The sequence below is a fragment of the Sus scrofa genome, chromosome 18, assembly GCF_054392235.1.
Source record: "Sus scrofa isolate SSC_HxYL_T2T_F1_AM1 chromosome 18, Sscrofa_HxYL_maternal_Yorkshire_Landrace_v2.0, whole genome shotgun sequence".
Lineage (NCBI taxonomy): Eukaryota > Metazoa > Chordata > Mammalia > Artiodactyla > Suidae > Sus > Sus scrofa.
In genome coordinates, this window is record NC_139400.1 from 27,502,250 (window position 1) to 27,525,190 (window position 22,941).

Here is a 22,941-nt window from a genome sequence, read left to right on the forward strand (position 1 = left end):
TGTACAGTTGGCAAGCTATAGTCCCTCTCCTTCTTCTTCATACCCTACCACTGTTGGCCCAGTGGAGAGCAGTGGATTGAGATCTCGCTACCGTTCTTCACCCACCATCTATAACTCCCCTACGGACAAAGAAGACTACATGACAGACCTACGAACTTTGGATACTTTTCTTAGAAACGAAGAAGAGAAACAACATAGAGTCAAGCTGGGTACATATATATTTTATTTTGATCTAATGTATCTGTATTTTTAATATAAATCTAATGTAATGTATATTTTTGGTGTCATTTTGTGTACTACTTTGAATCCCATATGTAAATATTTAAGTCTTTCTCTGCTCAGGAGGGAAATATATTTTGTTTTTATATTTTATGAGCTTAGAATTAAGTTCACTGTGGAGTTCCCGTTGTGGCTCAGCAGAAACAAACATGACTAATAACCATGAGGATGTGGGTTCGATCCCTGGGCTCGCTCAGTGGGTTAAGGATCTGGCATTTTTGTGAGCTGTGGTGTGGTGGCAGACTCAGCTCAGATCTGACATTGCTGTGGCTGTGGTGTAGGCCAGCAGCTGCAGCTCCGATTCAACCCCTAGCCTGGGAACTTCTTGCAGATGCTGTAAGTGCAGCCCTTTAAAAAAAAAAAAAAAAAAGGAAGAAAGAAAGAACTCACCACAATTTAAGATGTAAAATATAGCTGAGCTAACAGAAATCTTGAACCTTTCATCTGCATTATGATTGACAGCTTTTTCATAAAATGAAAGTTACAATTTCTGTTTAAAAGTTGCGGTTTTAGGATGTTTTCTGAAGTGGTACATACACAGCAGAGCTTATTGAAGTAATAGTTATCTCCTTTCAGGTAGTCCTTGGGAAGGTGAGACAGCAGGATGGAGAGAGCATGGTTTTCACCACAAGTGCTGCTGTTTTTCAGAACATTTTTTAACTTGTCTTCAGTTTACCTTGGGAAAGTGTTAGCAAATCTTAATCTGTTTGGGGTGGATTTGATTATTACAAAGTCAGTTATTTGAAACCAAATTAAGTTATTGAGCCGAGTAATGATTTTTCCCCCTCAGGAACTTTCGCAGAAGCGCATTAGGTGCTAAAGCATGGCCCCAGTGAGGAAGCCAGTTATTGGACTATGGCTCTTCGTGTCACTTGAAATCTCGCTATTGATTTTCAATTTAATTTTGCCTGAAAGTGCCACACATGTTAAACAAATCAATATTACCTTGTTATTTGGTGATACGTGCTTTTTCTTCTTTTTAAATTTTGACATAGTTCAAGAATACTGAAAATTATAGAGTAGGATACAAAGAACACTGTGTATCCTGTACATATCTTTGTCATATCCGGATATTTTCTGACTTCTTCTTCTTTGATCTATAGGAGTTACTTAGAAATATTGTTCGGAATTATTATTGGTGACTGCTGTTGCTTTTAATTTCCAGATATATGAAGTGAAAGCCTTCGTTATCTTTTTTTTTTCCCTTAAGTTAATTGTACTGTGGCTGGAAATGCTGCTCTGTACACTATTAATTTTTCTTATATCTTTTGAGGCTTGCATTTAGGCCTATTATGTATATGACCACATTTTGTAAGTGGTTCTTGGTATACTGAAAAGAATGCATAATCTCTAACTGTTAGGCTCCATATTTGTTCACTGAGTCAAGCTTCTTGACTGCGTTCTTAAATTCTTTAATTTATTATCTGCTTGATCTACTAGTTACTAAGAAAGTGTGTTAAATGCTCCCACTGATTGTTTCCCATTAAATGTCTCCTCATAATTCTGTCAGATTTGCTGAATGTATATGAGATTATGTTAAGTGCATGTAAATTCAGAATATCCGTCTAGTCAATTATTCCTTTGATCTTTCTTTCTTAGGCTTTTTGCCTTCAAGTCTGTTTTGTCTGCCGTTAATACAGCTATACTAATTTTCTTTCAGTTCATATTTGCCTCGTATGTCTGTGTCCATCGTATACTTTTAACCCTTCTGTGCCCATAGATTTTAGGTAGTTAAGAATTGTGTACAAATTAATTTGTACATAATTAATAGCATTTTATGGGGAACTGCTTTGAGTCTATAAATAGCCTATTCCTCATCAAATTTTCACTTAAGAGTTTTAATACCTCTTTAAGATTCTTTTCAAAGTTAATTATTACTATGTTGATTATCACAGTGGCTTTTCTAATTCCATTTTTCCTTCTTTATTTATCCCTTTTATGTTTTTTATACCTTTTGTTTGTTTGTTTTTGCTTTTTTTTAGGGCCACACTGGCAGCATATGGAGGTTCCCAGGCTAGGGGTCAAATTGGAGCTGTAGCCGCCAGCCTATGCCATAGCAAATCTGAGCTGGGTCTGTAACCTACACCACAGCTCATGGCAATGCCAGATCCTTAACCCTCTGAGTGAGGCCAGGGATCGAACCCGCAACATCATAGTTACTAGTCAGATTCATTTCCACTGCACCACAACACCACAACAGGAACTCCATTTTTAACCATTTTTAAGTGTATCATTTAATGGTATTAAGTACATTTGCTGTTGTGCAACCACCTTTTACATTTATTTGTTGACATTCTGCTGTAACCTAGAGCTTTTTCTTCTCTCCAGTTAAGTCATTGATTTTGATGGTTAAATTGTCTCAGATTTGGCTAGTGCAATCATCTGGCTTCTGTGTTCTTTCGACTTAGCAGTATCATACTTTGAACCATCCCACCGCATCCCCAGAGATTCCAGGCTCCTCTTGTCCTTTCCCTAGCCAACTAGCTACCTCCGGAGTCAGTCTGTTTCTCCAGGGATCCATTAGTGCTTTTAGTGGAGAAAGATATTTAGAAAAAAAGAGCTCCCGTTGTGGCTCAGTGGACATGAACCCAGCTAGTATCCCTGAGGACACAGGTCTGATCTCTGGCCCTACTCAGTGGGTAAAGGATCTGGTGTGGCTGTGAGCTGCGGTATAGGTCACAGATCCCTCAGATCCCTCGTTGCTGCGGCTGTGGTGTAGGCTGGCAGCTGTAGCTCCGATTCAACCCCTAGCCTGAACTTCCATATGCTGCTGGTGTGGTCCTAAAAAGCAAAAAAAAAAAGAAAGAAAAGAAAAAACAGTTCGCTGTTCATTCCAGTACTGTGCCAGATGCTAGGGAAAAAGCTACTCCCTGCCCTCAAGGAGTTCAAATATTATTTGGGAGAAGATACAGACGATAGCCTTAAAGTGTGCTAAGTACTCTGGTAGGGGCCTCTATGGTATTAAGTCCCTAAATGTGACTGTTTACATTTCCTGAAAGTGAACTTACACATTTAGAAGTGTGATCAGCAGATGGTCTCTTTTAATACAACACAAGAATTACTGCAGACTGTAAATAAAACACAGTGTAGTGCAGGGAAGTGTGAGTTTAGCTGCTAGCCAAAGACTAGTTTCTTAATAGGCTGTAATTATTCCATTCAGGAAGATCTAAAAATTCAAGCAAGAACTCCTTAGCCTCTTTATTTCCTAAAGAAATTTGTCTTCTGCTTCTCACTTAATCATTTGAAAGTCTTAGAGAATGAAACAAGCTTAATTTTTTTTTTACTACGCCCACGGCATGTATAAGTTCCCAGACCAGGGATCAAACCCAAGCCACAGCACTGACAACACCGGATCCTTATTCTCCTGAGCCACCAGGGAATTCCCTAAACAAGCTTAATTTTACAACAAAAATAAATAGACACTTTCAACCACTTAGAGATCTATGGCTCTTAAGTTGATACCACTCAGAAAATGTTCTTTTTAATTTTTAGCACAAGCAGTCTCTTTCTCTGAAGAAATAATGTTGAGAGGAGAGAAAGCATTGCCTTCCTTGCTTGCCATTGCCTCGGTTCCTAGATACCCAGAGTTCACGTACCAATGTCAGGCATCATAGTTACTACAACACACTGACGCTCTGCAAATTATCATTGTAGGAAGCCCAGATTCTACGTCGCCTTCCACCAGTCCTACTTTCTGGAACTACAGTCGTTCTGTGGGGGATTATGCACAAACTTTAAAGAAGTTTCAGTATCAGCTTGCCTGTAGGTCTCAGGCCCCATGTGCTAACAAAGATGAAGCCGATCTCAGTTCTAAACAAGCTGCAGAGGAGGTAAATGGAAAATAAAAACGACTTGATATTTATGATTTGCAGATAGTTAGCAGGTCTTCTTCTAGAACTTATTTTTTCTATAATCTTCCTGGCTAGAAATATAAATCTGGCACACACTGAACAATAGAAAGACTTCTGTCTGACTTTGTGTACCTAAAACCGAATTGTGTGTTTTACCCTTTATGACACGTGGTTGATACTGTCCTGCCCAAGACATTTTTATGCTCTCATTTATACAGATCTCATGCATCCGTTTGTACCTAACATATGCAAGATTCTTGCTCTTGAAATACATTTGGATTAGAGCATTTGACATTCTCGAACTTCATCAGCTTAATAGAAAATAAAGGATTTTAATTTTTTCTTAAAAGCAGAATATTCTTTAAACATACCAGTGTAAGGACTTTTTAAAATATATATGTGCATGAATAGCAACTAAGTGGACAATAAGAAAATTACTGCATATTAATTAGATCAGTATTGATGTTTATGAAGTTTGTTCCAAAATATTCCAAATATATCTGAGGGTGGAGGAAGGAATAACTGATACCTGGCAAGGTTTTTCCTCATTGATTGTTCATTTAAAAAATGTTTTTAATAGGTTTGGGCAAGAGTGACTATGAATAGACAACTTCTTGATCATATGGATTCTTGGACAGCTAAATTCAGAAATGTAAGTTCTTTGGATAATATAGTGCCTCTTAATATACAAAATATGTTATTGGAATATCAATTAGAGATGTTAATTATTAGAATGTCAGATTAATTATTAAAAGTGCAGTGTGTGTGGCACATAATATATAAGGATAAACATGGCATTTACCTTATGGTGTCTGTATTCATGGGATTTTTTTTTCTCTGTCATATTTAGTAAATCAGTATACTTTGAGATGATCAAAGAACAGTGTATTTAGTTGTTAAGATCTTCCCTTTCCCAACATCTCAATTTTACTTTTTAAAAAGCTTTCCTGGGAGTTCCCGTCATGGCGCAGTGGTTAACGAATCCAACTAGGAACCATGAGGTTGTGGGTTCGGTCCCTGGCCTTGCTCAGTGGGTTAACGATCCGGCATTGCCGTGAGCTGTGGTGTTGGTCGCAGATGTGGCTTGGATCCTGCGTTGCGGTGGCTCTAGCGTAGGCCAGTGGCTACAGCTCTGATTGGACCCCTAGCCTGGGAACCGCCATGTGCCTTGGGAGCGGCCCTAGAAAAGGCAAAAAGACAAAAAAAAAAAAAAAAAAAAAACACCTTTCCTGTCAGAGCCTGTTGTGTCTAGAAATGTGAGGGAAACAGAAATGTCCTTGCCCTCAGAAAACTTCATTCAGGGAAGGTAACACATGCTTGAAGCTACTTCAGAATGTATCAGTTTCTTCGATTTTTCTAGAGAAGAACCTTCTAATCTTTGGCCTGAAGGTTGGCAAGGTCAGCTCTTCCACATAGAGTTAGTTCTCTTGTTTTAACCCTGCTTCTTTCTCTCACTCTCTGTAGTACCCATTTGTCCTGGGTTCAGGGGGCCCATTGGCCCCTCCTCCACTGCAGACAGCTCATCTTGGATTCTGTAGAGGCTCTCTGTTGGCCTTTTTTTTTTTTTTTTTTTTTTTTTTAGGGCTGCACCCACATCATATGGAAGTTCCCAGGCTAGGGGCTGAATCAGAGCTGTGGCCACTGGCCTACACCACAGCCACAGCAACGTGAGCTCCAAGCCATGTCTGTGACCTCTGTAGCTCACTGCGACACCAGATCCTTAACCCACTGAGCAGGGCCAGGGATTGAACCCATACCCTCATGGATACTAGTTGGGTTCATTACTGCTGAGCCATAGCAGGAACTCCCTGGTTGGCTTTTTTAAGTAAAAATTCCTTAAAAAAGACAAAAAAAAAAGAAAAGAAAATGGAGTTCCCATCGTGGTGCATCAGAAACAAATCCAACTAGTTACCATGAGGTTGTAGGTTTGATCCCTAGCCTCACTCAGTGTTGCTGTGGCTGTGGTGTAGGCCAGTGACTACAGCTCCAATTAGACCCCTAGCCTGGGAGCCTCCATATGCCGTGGGTATGGCCCTGAAAGGACAAAAAAGATACACACACAAAAAAAAAAATTCCTGAGCCAGACCTGGAGCTTCTCCATCAGACTTTCTTAGTATGAGGCTTGGATCTCTCCTGAACTCCGTAGATAATTCCATTTATCTAAGAGTGGCTGACTAGTAGGTTAAATTTAATAAATGTGGGAAGAAAGAACAAATGAAATGGTGTCCCAGAACTTCACTTTCTTATATTTCCACTTAGAGGCTTATCTAAAAATGCTGCTATATTTAAAATGTAGGGTTTCTCATTGTGGCGCAGTGGGTTATGAACCCGACTAGTACGCACGAGGACATGGGTTCAGTCCCTGGCCTCAATCGGTGGATTAGGGATCCGGCATTGCTGTGAGCTTCAGTGTAAGTTAACAGACACAGCTTGGATCCTGTATTGCTGTGACTGTGGCATAGGCTGGTGGCTGCAGCTTTGATTCAACCCCTAGCCTGAGAACTTCCACATGCCGCAGGTTCGGCACTAAAAAAATAAAATAAAATAAAATATAAAGTCTTGGTCAGGAGTATTAGCTTCCAAGAATTACAAACACAATCTGTTACTAAATTCCTTAGGCTGAAGTGTTCTGAAATTTAGAGTGTTTTTGATTTTTTTAAAAAAGCGGTATGCACGTACCATATATCTTGTAACACACTAGCAGAATCTGGTTAGCACTCCGTGATCAATCACGTTAATGTTTCTGCAGCAAAGCATAGGAGCAGTCACACTAAGTAGGATAAAGTCTATAAATAGCTTCATGGGAATTCAGTTCAGGTCTTGCCAATATATAAAATTTTCTTGGTAAATGAATTATTAACACTTTCCATTTTCAGAGGTTTTTTAATTCAAAAAATTTTATAAGGAATCGTGTAGACTTGTATTTGATCTGAAACTTTTTTTCATCCTTCTACTTTATGGTTAAATAGAAGCAAGGAAACAGAAGCGGTGTTTGAAGTTGCTGTGAACACAAACACGAAACACATAACACACAAACCAGATGGAGTGTTTCCTTGGGCAGTCTTTTCGCATCCCAGAATTAGTTTGATATTAACCATGCAAGGTGGCATTTGAAATTGCTAGTCCTGAAGTGAATATTGAAATATTCACAAACTAGTTTGAAATACAATAAAATCTGTTTTCTACATGGTTAGTGAATTGAGTGAGCCTGCTGAGAGATAATCAGTTATGTTAGTTTTAAAAACTATTTTACGGAGTTCCCATCGTGGCGCAGTGGTTAACGAATCCGACTAGGAACCATGAGGTCGCGGGTTCGGTCCCTGCCCTTGCTCAGTGGGTTAACGATCCGGCGTTGCCGTGAGCTGTGGTGTAGGTTGCAGACACGGCTCGGATCCCGAGTTGCTGTGGCTCTGGTGTAGGCCGGTGGCTACAGCTCCGATTAGACCCCTAGCCTGGGAACCTCCATATGCCGCGGGAGCGGCCCAAGAAATAGCAACAACAACAACAAAAAAGACAAAAGACCAAAAAAAAAAAAACTATTTTACTAACCACAAACCGATATAAATGCTTCATGCATAAATCTGTAAATAATTATCCTAGAAATGCAAACTGAACATGATCCTTTTAGCTCAGTATAATCATAGAAAGAAGAATTTTAGTAAAGCAACATACAACTGAAAGTTTTATATCTTCTTCAGAAAAAAAACAGGCATATGTGATTAAAGAATATAACTTTATAGTCTAATAACATATTTATATAACTCTCTCTCTAGACTTTAGGGAACTGCTACTTCCATTCTATTTAACTATATTCTGATGATATTCAGGTACAAGACAGTAGAAAAAGTTCCTTGAAAATAATTTTTGAGAAGTACTTTAGAATTAGGTGTCTAAAATCTTTGCCTCGTTTCTTCGTAGTGGATCAATGAGACGATATTAGTGCCACTTGTGCAAGAGATTGAGTCTGTCAGCACACAGATGAGGCGAATGGGTTGTCCAGAGCTGCAGATAGGAGGTATGTGAAAATAGAGCCCAGCATTTGATTTCATTCAGTGAATCTGCCCAGTGGAAAATTTCTTGTAATGGGCTTATTTAACATCATTTATTATCTTGAGGTAAAGCAAAAACTAAATGTCTCTAATATTGCTTTTTTAAAAAATCTAACAGTTTTATTGAGATACTGCAGTTCACCTATTTAAAGTCTACAATTAGAAGTTCCCTAGTGGTTCAGTGGGTTGAGGACCTGGTGTTGTTACTGCTATGACTCACAGCTGTTGCACTGGTTTTATCCCTTTTTATCCCTGGCCTGGGAATTTCTGCATGCCATGGGTACAGCCAAAAAAACAAATCAATTAAAAAATAAAGTCTACAATTGAAAGGGTTTGAGTTGTGCAGGCATTACCATAATCAAGTTTAGAAGATTTCATCACCCAAAAAAGAAACCCCAGGTACCAGTTTACCACCACCACCCATTTCCTAGCCCTAGGCCACTACTGGTCGGTTTTAGATATTTCATCTAAATGGGATCATGCAATATGTTGTCCTTTGTTGCTAGCTTCTCTCACTTAACATAATGTTTTCAGTCATCCATGTTTGTCAGTACTTCCTTTTTTTGTGTGTCTTTTTGCGGCATATGGAGGTTCCCAGGCTAGGCGTCCAATCAGAGCTGTAGCCTACACCTGAGCCACAGCAACACAGGGTCTGAGCCGCATCTGCAACCTACACCACAGCTCATGGCAACGCTGGATCCTTAACCCACTGAGTGAGGCCAGGGATCGAACTCGCAACCTCATGACTACCAGTCGGGTTCATTAACCGCTGAGCCACGACTGGAACTCCCAGTACTTTGGGTTTTTTTATTGCCAGATAATATCCCATTGTTTGGATTTACCACATTGTGTTTACCCATTCATCCGTTGATAGACATTTGGATTGTTTTCCCTTTTTGGTTGTTATGAATAATGCTGCTGTGAAGGGTTGTCTACATGTGTTTCTGTGAATATGTTTTAATTTCTCTCGGGTATTACTCAGGAGTGGGATCGCTAAGCCATTTGATAACTCCACGTTTCACCTTTTGAGAAATTGCCAGACTTTTTCTCAAACAGCTGCACCATTTTGACATTCCCACCTGCAGTGTTTGAGGGTTCCAGTTTCTCACATCCTTGCCTATACTTGTTATCGTTTGTTTCTTTTATTATCATTATCCTAATGCATGCGAAGTGGTATCACATTGTGGTTTTAGTTTGCATTTCCCTGATGGCTAATTATGTTGAGTATCTTTTCATGTGCTGGGCCATTTGTATATCTTTTCAGATCCTTTACCCAATTTTCCCCCTTTACACGTGTTTAAATTGGGGTGTTTGTCTTTTTATTATTGAGTTGTAGATGTTCTTTATATATTCAAGAGATACAAGTCTCTTTTTAGATATTAATTACAAAGTTGTACAAAGCGTGAGAAATGTATAACAGTGTTAATTTAAAACCACGTTTTCAACTTTCTTATCTGCTAAAAATAAAACTGTTAAGGTTTTATGTAATATAATTTTCCTGAAATACATATATTGCAACTTAATGAGTGTTGTGTAACTAGGTTTCAAAACAAAGAATATTTAGTCAACCAGCTCTTTCTAGAGAATAAATTTTTCCTGAAATATGTAAGTGCTTCAGATTGCACATTAACACTTTCCACTTTACTTGAGGTATCTTTTGGTCAGTCTGTCCTCTGGACTAAGGATGGAATTGTACATCACTAAAGTATCTATTTATTGAGTACCCAAATGTTTTATATATAATATAACACAACACTCACGTTAACCTTGAAAGCTAGCTGTTAATGTCCCATTCTGTGGATCAGGCTGTTAAGACTCAGAGAGGTTAAGTAACCTGCCCAGTGTCACAGAGGAGTGATTTTGAGGCCAAAGCTCTCTGACTCCAAAGTCAGAATGGTTATCTTCTAGGTCTTAGTGATGTTATTTGAAACTGTGCTTAGTCTTTCTGACCTGTTTATAAGCCATAAAAATATGTATCTTTCACAACATTTTACCACTGTAAAATGCTTTTTTTAAAAAAGAATAGCATTGTTTTATCACTACAGAAGCAATGTGCATATGTTCATTGTAGATACTTCAGAAAGTACAGAAATAAAGAATATTACCCATGATTCTGCTTGCAAAGATAACCGCAGTCAATCAGTTTTAAATCACAATTACTTGTTTTGGAGAAAAATACTATGATACTAACTAGAACATTAAAATATGAAAAGTGTGTTTCTAGGAGTTGAGGAAATCATACATATGTGTGTATATATTTTTATTTAAATTTGTCTCACACTGTTTTATAAACTGCTTTTTCCCCCTCCACTTCTTCTATTTTGTTAAATATTCTCCAGTGCTAATTTTATGGCTGGTCTTTATTTCTTTTTTATATATGGGATATATTGTATTTAATCAATCTTTATCATTTAAAATTTAGAGGATTTTCCCTTTACTGTTATTAATAATACTGTGAGTAAATGTCCTTTTATTTAAATATTTGTGTACCTTCATAATTATTTCTTTAGGATAATTTCTTAGGGGTAAAATTGTTAGTTCATTAGGTATAAATGTGTTAAAGCTTTTAATGTACATAATCCTTCAGAAAGCTTATACCAGTTTATTCTAGCAACAGTGTCACATGTAAGACTGCCTTTTTCCCAACTTTGAGTATTACTAGGAAGGTTGGACATTTTGAAACCTTCTGTTGGTTTGTTAGTTTCTTTGGATAGTTGTTTTTCACGATATGATGAAAGAAATCACTGTCATAAAAAGTTTTCACTTGTCACTGGCATAATGGATAACTTTCATTTCAGCCTGATTTTGAAAGCTGTCATGTATCTTTTTTTATATACCCCACAAAAAATCTACATGTTAGTTGTTTATAGATGTGCCAAAATGGATTTGGCTGTTTTTTGGACTCTGTGCGTGCGTGTGTTTGTATGTGGCAATCTGGCCACCTTGCCAGAAATGATAAAATAAATTGTAGGTAAAGTAGATAATGCAGATTAAGACAAAACTGTTGTTGCTTTTATTTATTCCTTCAGCATCTGTTGAGGGAAGAGCATTTGAAGTTTTTTCAGAGATCCACATGAGGAATAATCTGTGTTCTGTGTGTTTTAATTTTAACAGAGGCTAGTATTACTAGCTTGAAACAGGCTGCTCTGGTCAAAGCTCCACTCATTCCAACTCTAAATACGATCGTGCAGTATCTAGACCTCACGCCAAATCAGGAGTACTTGTTTGAAAGGATCAAAGGTAATTATTGATTTGAAGAAGGAAAAAAATAAGAGCTTTTTCACTACTTTGAGATTTTATAAATTACAAAGATAACATGGAAAATTTTTTTGAAAAAAGTATAAATATCACTGAATATGATCTTATTTTATAAATATGTGTTTAATTTATGGCTTCATTAAGGCTAACACTGGAACACCTTCAGAGTTTTTTTATATGCTTAAGAATTATACACAACTGTATAAGTCAACTGTATTCCAATAAAATTTTTTTAAAAAGAGTTATCAGAATAATATAGTTAGCCTTGAATACATTAATTAATAATTTTATTCTGTGTAGGAAAAGTTAAAAATAGCTAAATGGGCTCACATGAATATTTCATTCGTTTTCTGTCCTTAAACTACCAAGAATGGATGCCACAAGACATTCTTTATAATTTCAGCATGCTGACCCTTATTTCTTTCAGTTTTTATAACTCATCTGTAATATATTGCTTCTTTATATTTCTGTTACATTTTGATTATTTGGGGGAATGTGGTCTTCTGAGGAGACTGACTTGAGAATCAGGAAATGTAGCCTCCCTCATACTCCTACATACACTATGCCTCTGTACATTCATTTATTTGGATAAACTCTGTAGAATGTTCTTATCACTAAAATGAGTTTTAGAAATAGTATTTCACTCTTAAGATTTATTGTAAATCTTAATTTGAAAATGTTATGGTGGCCTTCCTCTCTTCTAGGTTTGGACTGGGCTTCTGGAGTAAGCATTTATCATGACTTTTAAGAAACTTTTCATATAAGAAGAATTCAAATCTACTTGAGATTAGAATTCAAATCTACTTAAGATTATGGTCAACCTTTCTGTGCACAGCACCCAGTCCCAACAACCATCAGTCCCTGGGCAACCCCTGCTTTATCCATATCCCCGTTCACCTCTTCCCTTCCTGTATTCTTTGAAGCCAGTCCTGCATATCATTATCACTTCATCTGCAGATATCTTCCTATGTATCTGTAGAAGATAAGGCCTTTTTAAAAGATAACCACAAAACAGTTATCACGCCTATTTTTGTATCATGAAATATATAGCTTATGTACTTATTGCCAACCATTTCATAAAATGTCTGATTACTGCTTTTGGTAATGTTTGTTTGAATTGGGATTAAAATATTATCACGTGTTGTGGTTGATTAATATATTTTAAGTTTTTTTTAAGCTTAATGTATTTTAAGTTTCTTTTTTTCCATGCATAATTTTTTTTCTTTGCAACTTACTGTTTGTTTGTTTGTTTGTTTGTTTGTTTTCTTTTTCCTTTTTTGACCATACTGTGGCATATGGAAGTTCCTGGGCCAGGGATCAGATCGGACCTGCAGCTGCGACCTACGATGCCCTCAGCTGTGGCAATGCCAGATCCTTTAACCCACTGTGCTGGGTTGGGGAATCCAGCCTGCCTCCTGGTGCTGCAAAGATGCCACCAATCCCGTTGCACCACAGCAGGAACTCCTCTTTGCAACTTACTATTGAAGGAACTGAATTGTCTGTCTTGTAAAGGTTCCATGGTGTGAATGCTGAATGCATCCCCATGGTGTATTTCTCCATGATCCTCTGTTCTTTGTATTTCCTGTTTGCAGTTTTTGGCAAGAGTGCCCCATATATACCAGCATATTTATACATCCAAAACAAAGTATGTGTGTGTGCACATATATAAAACTGTATATATATATATAAAGTTTTGTATTTTATATCAAATATGCAAACAAGTTTAAAAAACACGGTGACCCCTATATGGGCCTTCTCGATTGAACAGTTACCATCATTTTGCCATATTTGATACTCTTTTCTCCATATATACATACATACATACATGCATTTTACATACACACACAAACATTTTTTGCTCTACCATTGTGGATAGCATTACTTTTCGGCACGTGAGTTCCTAAAAACAACATTTTCCTAAATAACTAAAATATAATTATCAGACCTTGGGATAAATATTTCTATATTATTATTTGATATTAAAGTTCGTATTCAAATTTTCCAATTGTCCAAAGAATGTTATATACTCATTTTTTTCCTAACCAGGGTAGAGGTTTATGTTCATACATTACATTGTGTTGTTTTATCTTTTTTTGTCATTGTTGTTCTCTTTGTCTAGAAAAGTTCTACAGTCTTTTTTTTCCCCCACATAACATTGACTTTTTAAAGAATCCAGAAAGTGTTCTTGTCTCACACTTCAGATTTATCTAATTTTTTTTCTTCATGGTGCTATTTAAATTAACCTTCTATGTCTTGTATTTCTTTATTTGCATGTTTGGGTATGCTTTCCTTATTATGACCTCCTAGCCTGCTTTTTTGTTTTTGTTCTTATATATTCTTAGCTTTTTTAATCTCACCTTTGTTGCTACAGAACTTTCTCAAGGAGGTTGCATGAGCTCCTTCCGATGGAATAGAGGTGGAGACTTCAAAGGCCGCAAGTGGGATACAGACCTGCCCACCGATTCTGCTGTAAGTCCTCAGTTTTATTTTGTTTTTTTCAGTTTAATATTTTTGTTATTAGGTTTATTTCTCCATTATAAAAATAAATATTAAAAAGAACTTAAAAACTAAGTAGAAATAAAAAATTAAAATTGTATCAGCATCTTAACGCAATCACTGTTAATATTTTAGGATTTTTCTTTCCATACTTATATCATGCATTTTTTAATGTTCTTATCCTAGGTATAATTATCCCATATGTAAAATTTTTCACCTTTTTTTTTTCACTTTTCATTGTTTAAGTGTTTGTATTATTGTACACTGTCATTCAGCTGTTCTCCTATATTTGAACCTAAAAGTTTGGGAACCACGTAGTAGGAGGAAGGTTTTTGTTATTCTATTACTTTTCTTTTTTTTTTAGGGCCACACCTGTGGCATATGGAGGTTCCCAGGCTAGGGGTCTAATTGGAGCTGCAGCTGCCAGCCTACGCCATAGCCACAGCAACATGAGATCTGAGCTGCATCTACATCCTACAGCACAGCTCACAGCAATGCCAGATCCTTAACCCACTGAGCAAGGCCAGGGATGGAACTTGTATCCTCATGGATACCAGTTGGGTATGTAACCCACTGAGCCTCAATGGGAACTCCCTGTTATTCTGTCTTAAATAATTACTGCCAGGAATAACATGATGCATGTTTCTTTCTTATTTGAGATTATGACTTTAAGAAAGATTCCTAGAATTAGATTTATGAGATCAAAGAGTATAAAGTTTTTGAGCCTTTAAGAGTCTTTCAAAATTAAATCTTTTTAATAATAATTGTTATGTGTGAAAATGAAGTTTTAAAGGTTGATACTCAAATTGAGAATTGAATGTATGTGTATTTTACCTTGATTTTGCTATTAATTAACTGTATGGGTGTGAATGATACACTTAACAGAAAACTAGGAATGTCTTGCTTTTATCTTTTCATTTTATAGATTTCATCTTAAAAGTATAATCCCTTGAAAGCATTTTTGCTAATTCTTTCTTTGGAAAAAATTTAAAAATTGGAGTCATTATAAATAGATGTTTAAATGCTACATACTTTATAGAGTTTCATGCTGACTTTAAAAAATTGTTTCCTCATCTTCAGATCATCATGCATGTATTTTGCACCTACCTTGATTCCAGATTACCTCCACATCCCAAATATCCTGATGGAAAAACATTTACTTCTCAGCACTTTGTTCAAACACCAAATAAACCAGGTATCAACCTCTCCTCTAAAGGAATGTTGAGCTTTTCGCATGAAATCCATATTGCAGTCTGGCTTTGTTTTTTAACATATCATACTTCCTTTACAGATGTGACAAATGAGAATGTTTTTTGTGTTTATCAGAGTGCTATCAACCCTCCCCACTATGAGCTCATCTACCAGCGTCATGTCTATAATCTTCCAAAGGTATTTCTGAAATGTAGCCATTGCTATTGCAAATGTCAGGGATGACTTGCTTTGATAAGATTTTTAGAATTAGATTCTCTTGTTTATGAAGTAGGTGAACTTTTTAAATTAGGGAAAATATGCTACTTTTATATCCCTTTCTGAAAAACTATAAAAGTAATATGTACTTAATTTGGAAGAGTATGAAGAAAAGGAAGAAAAGTCACTCACTATTTAGAGGAAGCTATTATTAACATTTTTTCCTCTGTTCAGGCTGTGCCCGTGACCTGCAAAGGTTCCCAGGCCAAGGATCAAACCCGAGCCACAGGAGTGACAAAGCCTGATCTTTAACCCACGGCACCACCAGGGAATTCCTATTGTTAACATTTTAATGGGTTGTTCAGGGTGGGGGGCTTGGAGGGGCTTGTTTTTTTGTTTTGTTTTATTTTGTTTTGGTAAATTTCATTTTGATCTTTCTGTGTACTTTTATGGGTCGAAATTATATTATTTATGTAGTTTTATATCCTTTTAAAAATTAACTTTATAACATAACTTTCCATGCCTTTAAAAGTCTCCATAAAAACATTTTATGGGAGTTCTCATTTTGGCTCAGTGGGTTGTGACTCTGACTAGTATCCATGAGGACATGGGTTTAGTCCTTGGCTTTGCTTAATGGGTTAAGGATCTGACATTGCCATGAGCTGTGGTATAGGTTGCAGATGCAGCTTAGATCCCACGTTGCTGTGGCTGTGGTGTAGGCCTGCAGCTGCAGCTCCAATTCCACCCCTAGCCTAGGAACTTACATATGCTGAGGGTGTGGCCCTAAAAAGCAAAAACAAAGAACAACAACAACAACAAAACCACTTTATGGCTTTTTTTTTTTTTTTTTTTTTTTTAATGAGGGGAGTTCCCAGGTGGCTCAATGGGTTAAGGATCCAGTGTTGTCACTGCAGTGACTTGGGTTTCATCCCTGGCCGGGGAACTTTCACATGCCACAGGCACAGCTAAAAAAGAAAAAAACTTCATCATAAGATTGTAATTTGTCAACCACTTCCCTACAGTTGGACATTTTGGATGTTTCTAATTCTTCATTATCAAAAATACTGCTGAGTATGTATCTTTATACATATAGCTATCAGCATTTTGGATAATTTTTTAGCCCAACATCCACAAGTAGGTTTCTAGGTTATGGAATATTTTCAAGGCTATTAAAAATAGATTATCAAATCACCTTATTAAAAAGGTCATTTGTACCAGTTTACACTTCTATCCAGGTATTTTACTCTTGCTTACAGACATCAGTTCTGTTGATGACCTTTCCAGTTATTTTTGTTGTTAGCATCTTAACTGAGAAATTTTACATTGACTGAAATTCCAAATTATATTCTTGGAATTCTCACTGTGGTGCAGTGGGTTAAGAATCCCACTGCAGTGGCTCAGGTCACCACAGAAGTATGGGTTCAACCCCCAGCCTGGTGCAGTAGGTTAAAGGATCACTAGATCCTGGCCAGGAACTTCCATTGCTGCAGGTATGGACATAAAAAAAAATAAATATTCTGGAGTTCCCGTCGTGGCGCAGTGGTTAACGAATCCGACTAGGAACCATGAGGTTGCGGGTTCGGTCCCTGCCCTTGCTCAGTGGGTTAACGATCCGGCGTTGCCGTGAGCTGTGGTGTAGGTTGCAGACGTGGCTCGGATCCCGCGTTGCTGTGGCTCTGGCGTAGGCCGGTGGCTACAGCTCCGATTCGACCCCTAGCCTGGGAACCTCCATATGCTGCGGGAGCGGCCCAAGAAATAGCAACAATAACAACAACAACAACCAAAAAGACAAAAGACCAAAAAAAAAAAAAATAAATAAATAAATAAATAAATAAATATTCTTCACTCCATCAAATATCCAGGAGAGGAGTTCCCTGGTGGGTTAGCAGTTAAAGGATCCAGCATCGGCACTGTTGTAGCTTGGGTTCCATCTCTAGCCAAGGAACTTCTGAGTGATACAAGACTGGCCAAAAAATAATAATAATAATTTTTTTAAAAATACCCCAGAGAGAATATTTATTTCATTTTTTTTTGAAGTTTAGTATTTTAACTCTGTAAATATTTTGAGCCATTTAAATTCTTTGCAAATCCTTATTCACTTATTTATTTATTTTAAGAAATACTGTCTTTTTTTTTTTTTTTTTTTTTTTGGCTGCCCTAAGGCATAATGGAGTTCCAAGGCCAGGGATCAAATCCAGCCACAGTTGGCAGCCTACACCACAGCTTCGGCAATGCCAGATCCTTAACCCACTGTCCCAGACCAGGGGTCAAACCTGTGTCCCAGCTCTGCAGAGATGCCGCTGATTGCTGATTCCATTGCACCATAGTGGGAACTCCTAAGAAACCCTGTCTTTTAAAAAATCATTTATCCTGATTTTTTTTTTTTTTAGTATAAACAGTAAATCAGAGTAAGCAGGTATAAGTTAGTAAGTTAAAAATATAAATTAAGAGCTATTGCACAGACCAGAAGTTACATATAATAGTTTGACTTTAGTGCTAACAAAATGCTGCCTCGGAGTTCCTGTTGTGGCTCAGTAATGAACCCAGCTAGGATCCATGCGGATGTGGGTTTGATCCCTGGCCTCACTCAGTGGGTTAAGGATCCAGCGTTGCTCTGATCTGTGGTGTAGGTCACAGGCGCAGCTTGGATCACGAGTTGGTGTGGCTCTGGCATAGGCCGGTGGCTACAGCTCCAATTAGACCCCCAGCCTGGGAACCTCCACATGCTCCAGGTGTGGCCCTAAAAAAAAGCCAAAAAACAAAACAACAACAACAACAAAAAAATGCTACCTTACAGTCCCTTGATAGATAAAATAAATTTACATTTAACATGTTATTTACACTGATATTAACATATATTGTAATGTATTTTGAAGTGTGATAAAAGGTTTTTTAGTCCCAACACTTGTTTTTGCTGTTAATTTGGTAGATAGAGCATTTTTTGTGTGTAGAATACAGGGATGCCAGCCTCAGAATAGCTCCCTTCCATATCTTCATAAATGTTGTTCCCCATGTGTGTGAACTTCACAGTGTGTCTATTTCTGCTCATCTTGTAGGTCTTAACTTAAAAAAATCTCTGCCTGCCTCACCAGTCTGGGTTTAATGTGTGTGTGTTCCCACAGCACCTCACACTTCCTCCTCTCTCATAACCTTCATCACACTTTATTGTAATCCTGAGTTTACTATCTGCCTTTCCTATAAGACTTTAAACTCTTTGATGACATGGATCCACTCTCTCTGATTTACCACGATTTACCACTTCCTAGCACAAAAGTAGGCATTTTATTTAACAAATGAATGAAAGTCTGAATTTCATGGAATCCTAAATTAGTAGAATGTAAGTTGATAGGATCTGCATTTACCTATCAGGCTGAATCTTTGGTTTGGTTTAAATCTTGCTTTATTTTTTGTCTTTGTTCCAGGGCCGAAATAATATGTTTCATACATTGTTAATGTTCCTCTACATCATAAAGACTAAAGAGTCAGGAATGCTTGGGTAAGTGTTTATGCTTCACAAACATGAGTACTTAATTTATGTACTATTTTTCTTCTTATGTTCACATTCTGCACAAGTCAGCATCATCCACTGAAAAGATTTGTAGACTGAACAGTAAAAGATATGGAATTCCTGTTGTGGCTCAGCAGAAACAAATCCAACTAGGAACCATGAGGATGCAGATTCAGTCCCTGTCCTTGCTCAGTGGGTTAAGGATCCAGCGTTGCTGTGAGCTGTGGTGTAGGTCACAGATGCGGCTTGGACCCCATGTGGCTGTGGCTGTGGTGTAGGCCAGCAGCTGTAGCTCCAATTCAACCCCTAGCCTGGGAACTTCCATATGCTGCAGGTGCAGCCCTAAAAAGCAAGAAAAAAGAGAGAGAGAGAGAGAGATGGCTTCTAGCACTAACTCACCCTGTCACTGACCAGCTCTGTCATGTTGCACAAGTCCATTAATTCCTTAGAACCTCCATTTCCCTATTGATAAAAAGACAGTCGGAGCACATCATTAGCTTTACAGTTGTGTTCCCCAGAGGAACAACTCTGATACATCAGGCTCTTGCCACCTTAAATTAAAAAAAAAAAAAAAAAAGCAACTGGAGTCCTATTTTTCTTCAAGCCATCCCAATTCAGACATAAAGCCTTCTGCACAATGTTTACACTTCCAGAGAGACTGAATCAGCACCGTTCCATAATATTGTTAATTGGGATGGAAAAATGGTCAGTTGAAACTGTCTACTTTGTTTATTCTAAATACTTAGTAATGATGCTCACATACTGTTACAATAAACTCAAAATTGCTGTCATGTAATTTTGGTGATTTGAAATGTTAGTGCTTCAAATAATATTTGAAGTAAGTGGACCCCAGCTAGTGCTGGGAAATCTGATAACACAAGGCCTGGAAGTCTGAATATCTGGATTCTGGGTCCTGTTCTGCCTGTACCAGGTAACCCGAGGCTAAACAAATGTAAAGGGAAGGGCTGAGTAGAAAACATCAGGGATCTGTTCCAGTTCTGATATGCATGCCTCGTCTCAGTTTTATTTAGGTGTCCTGTTTTATACAGGTTCTAGAACTGGACTGTGCAACACAGAAGCCACCAGCCACATGTGGCATTGAGCATCTGAAACATGACTAGATCAAACTGAGATGGGTTCGCAGTGTCAAAATTACATAGACTAGAACTTGAAGTCCTAGTACCAAAAAAAAAATCTCAATAATTTTGTATATTGTTTACATGTTAATACATTGGATATATTGAGTTAAATGAAATACATTAAAAATTATTTTCACCTTTTTAAAATTTTTAACTTTTTGTGTATATGTATATATAATATATACATAATATATATACATTATATTTCTGTTGGATAGCAGTGCTATAGAGAAAGCAAAATTCCTGTCCTCAAACAAATTAGATGCAAAGATCTTTAAGATATTAACATAAATTAATAAACATTTATAAACATTTGTCAGCTTTTATCATATTTTTTAATATAAGAAAGATTAAATAGGAAACTTTTGTCACGCATCTATGTTAACATGGCTGTTTTTTCTTTCTTTCTTTTTTTTTTTTTTTTGTTTTTGTCTTTTTGCCATTTCTAGGGCCACTCCCATATCAGATGGAGGTTCCCAGGCTAGGGGTCCAATCAGAGCTGTAGCCACTGGCCTATGCCACAGCCACAGCAATGCCGGATCCAAGCCTTATCTGCAACCTACACCACAGCTCACAGCAATGCCGGATCCTTAACCCACTGAGCAAGGCCAGGGATTGAACCCAAAACCTCATGGTTCCTAGTCGGATTCGTTAACCACTGAGCCATGACAGGAACTCCCTTTATTTCTTTAATTGCAAAAATAATGCATGATCAATATAGAGATATTTAAACAACATAGCAGTGTATAAACTGGAAGTTGAAAATTTCCCTCTGATCAGCTCTTTCTCAGTCCCACTACCTTGAAGTATCCCATGTGTTAACAGTTTCAGGTGTATGTTTCCAGACTACTTTTGGGGGAAAGCTAATTTTGTTTTTTTCATTTTGTTTAAAAATATATTGTCCTCAGGCATTACTCTGTGACCTGTCTTTTAATCTTATGGTATATCTTGGCCATTCTTCTATGTCAATCAATACAGGTTTTTTTCCCCCTAAATTTTCTAGCAGTATTTAGTTATACACATATTAGAAAGATGGAAAATGCTCTAAATATATTGTTTTGTAATTCTGCACTTATCAGTGTTTCTGGAAGGCTGTTTTTGTAGTGAAGAATGAATTTGGAAATATTTTAAATAAATACTGAATTTTGGTTTTAATTGAAAATTTATCCTTTCCTCTAAAAATCCAAATTGATACTTGATATGTAAGTGATTTGTCATGATAGTATGAAGCTCATGTTGAATGCCACATATAGTCTTATTATATGTGTAATGTAAAATCTTTCTAAGTACTTAGTGGAGCAGTAATTTATTCAAGAGGCCCAAAACAATTGGTATAAATTTGGGGATTTTTTGGAGTTCCCATCATGGCTCAGCAGAAACGAATCTGACTAGCATCTCTTGAGGACGCAGGTTCAATTCCTGGCCTTGCTTTGTGGGTTAAGGATCCAGTGTTGCTGTGAGCTGTTGTGTAGGTTGCAGACACAGCTTGGATCTCACATTGCTGTCACTGTGGTGTAGGCTGGCAGCTGTAGCTCCAATTTGACCCCTAGCCTGGGAACCTTCATATGCTTTGGGTGCAGCCCTCAAAAGACAAAAAAAAAAAAAAATTGGTTGTTTTTTTTTTCCCTGCTTTTTTTAAATGATTTTTATTTTTTCCATTATAATTGATTTACAGTGTTCTGTCAATTTCTACTGTACAGCAAAGTGACCCAGTCATAGATATACATATATAATTTTTAAAGTCCTTATTTCTGAATGAGCAACTTATATGTGGAAAATGAAACATTTTAGACTAAAACTAATTTGTGTTCTATTTATTCATTCATTCATTCACTCATGAATTCTTTGTACCCAGGCCACAGCAGTGAAAGGACCAAATCCTACCCACTGAGACCACCAGGGAACTCCCTATTTGGGATTTTTTAGGGAAAATACTTTGAAATTACTAACTTTTAAAATATGACTGATTTGGGGTTCCCATCATGGCTCAGTGGTTAATGAATCCGACTAGAAACCATGAGGTTGCGGGTTTGATCCCTGGCCTTGCTCAGTGAGTTAAGGATCCGGCATTGCCATGAGCTGTGGTGTAGGTTGCAGACTCGGCTCGGATCTGGTGTTGCTATGACTCTGGCGTAGTGAGCTGTGGTGTAGGTTGCAGACGTGGCTCGAATCTGGTGTTGCTATGACTCTGGCGTAGGCCAGCAGCAACAGCTCCGATTAGACCCCTAGCCTGGGAACCTCTATATGCTTGAGAGCGGCCCTAGAAAAGGCAAAAAGACAAAAAAAAAAAAAAAAAAAAAAAAAAGACTGGTTAAACCTTTTAATACATTTTGGAACTATCAAGTGGTTAAAACTTTTTTCTGTATCTTAAAGGAAATAAGCAAGTGGCTCAAATATAGTCCATTTGGAATCGTGTCCATAATGCAGCAGATTGATCCAAATACATTTATCAGTGCCACATTATTTGTGCAATTACTGGAATGAGATGAATGTTTTACTTCCAAAAGGGAAAAAAAAATCTAGACAGTATTGACTGCATAGTAATTTAAATGTCCTGTTTAGCAAAAGACAACATAAATAAGCCAAATGGCAAACTGAGACAAAGCTTCTTAGTTGCAACACATAGAGCAAATCCAAGTTAATATCCATCATATATAAAGAGCATATATAAGTTTATTAGAAAAGAAAAATAACTTTTCATAGAAAAGTATTTTGCAAATGGTTAATAAACTTGAAAATATGCTTGGCCTCATATACAAGCAAGCCAAAATTAAAACATTTTTTTTCCTATCAGATTTGATATTTAACACTTGGAGTATTGGTGAGGGTATGAAGAAATGGGAAAACACAGTCAAGGAAATGATCTTTTTTGAAGGTCATTTTTTGGTAACATTTTTAATTTTTTTATCAAAGTTGATACATACTTATAATTTGTTGTTGTTATCTTTTGTCTT

The 22,941-nt window shown here is 37.1% G+C and overlaps 1 protein-coding gene across 7 annotated transcripts in view; it reads left to right on the plus strand.

Moving 5' to 3' along the window:
- Positions 1-22,941, plus strand: part of TMEM209 (transmembrane protein 209) — a 29,645-nt gene that overhangs the window by 3,355 nt on the left and 3,349 nt on the right. For 2 of the 7 annotated variants that reach the window (XM_005673176.4, XM_003134688.7), the window contains exons 6-14: positions 8-209; positions 3,934-4,109; positions 4,711-4,782; positions 8,049-8,145; positions 11,294-11,419; positions 13,809-13,906; positions 15,014-15,128; positions 15,225-15,322; positions 18,763-18,836. In XM_005673176.4, coding sequence (XP_005673233.1) covers positions 8-209; positions 3,934-4,109; positions 4,711-4,782; positions 8,049-8,145; positions 11,294-11,419; positions 13,809-13,906; positions 15,014-15,128; positions 15,225-15,322; positions 18,763-18,836 — 1,058 coding nt within the window. Of the gene's footprint in view, positions 1-7; positions 210-3,933; positions 4,110-4,710; positions 4,783-8,048; positions 8,146-11,293; positions 11,420-13,808; positions 13,907-15,013; positions 15,129-15,224; positions 15,323-18,762; positions 18,939-20,557; positions 21,143-22,941 lie in introns of those variants that run through there. The other 5 variants (XR_014833896.1, XR_014833895.1, XR_014833892.1 and 2 more) reach the window with 4 other exon arrangements.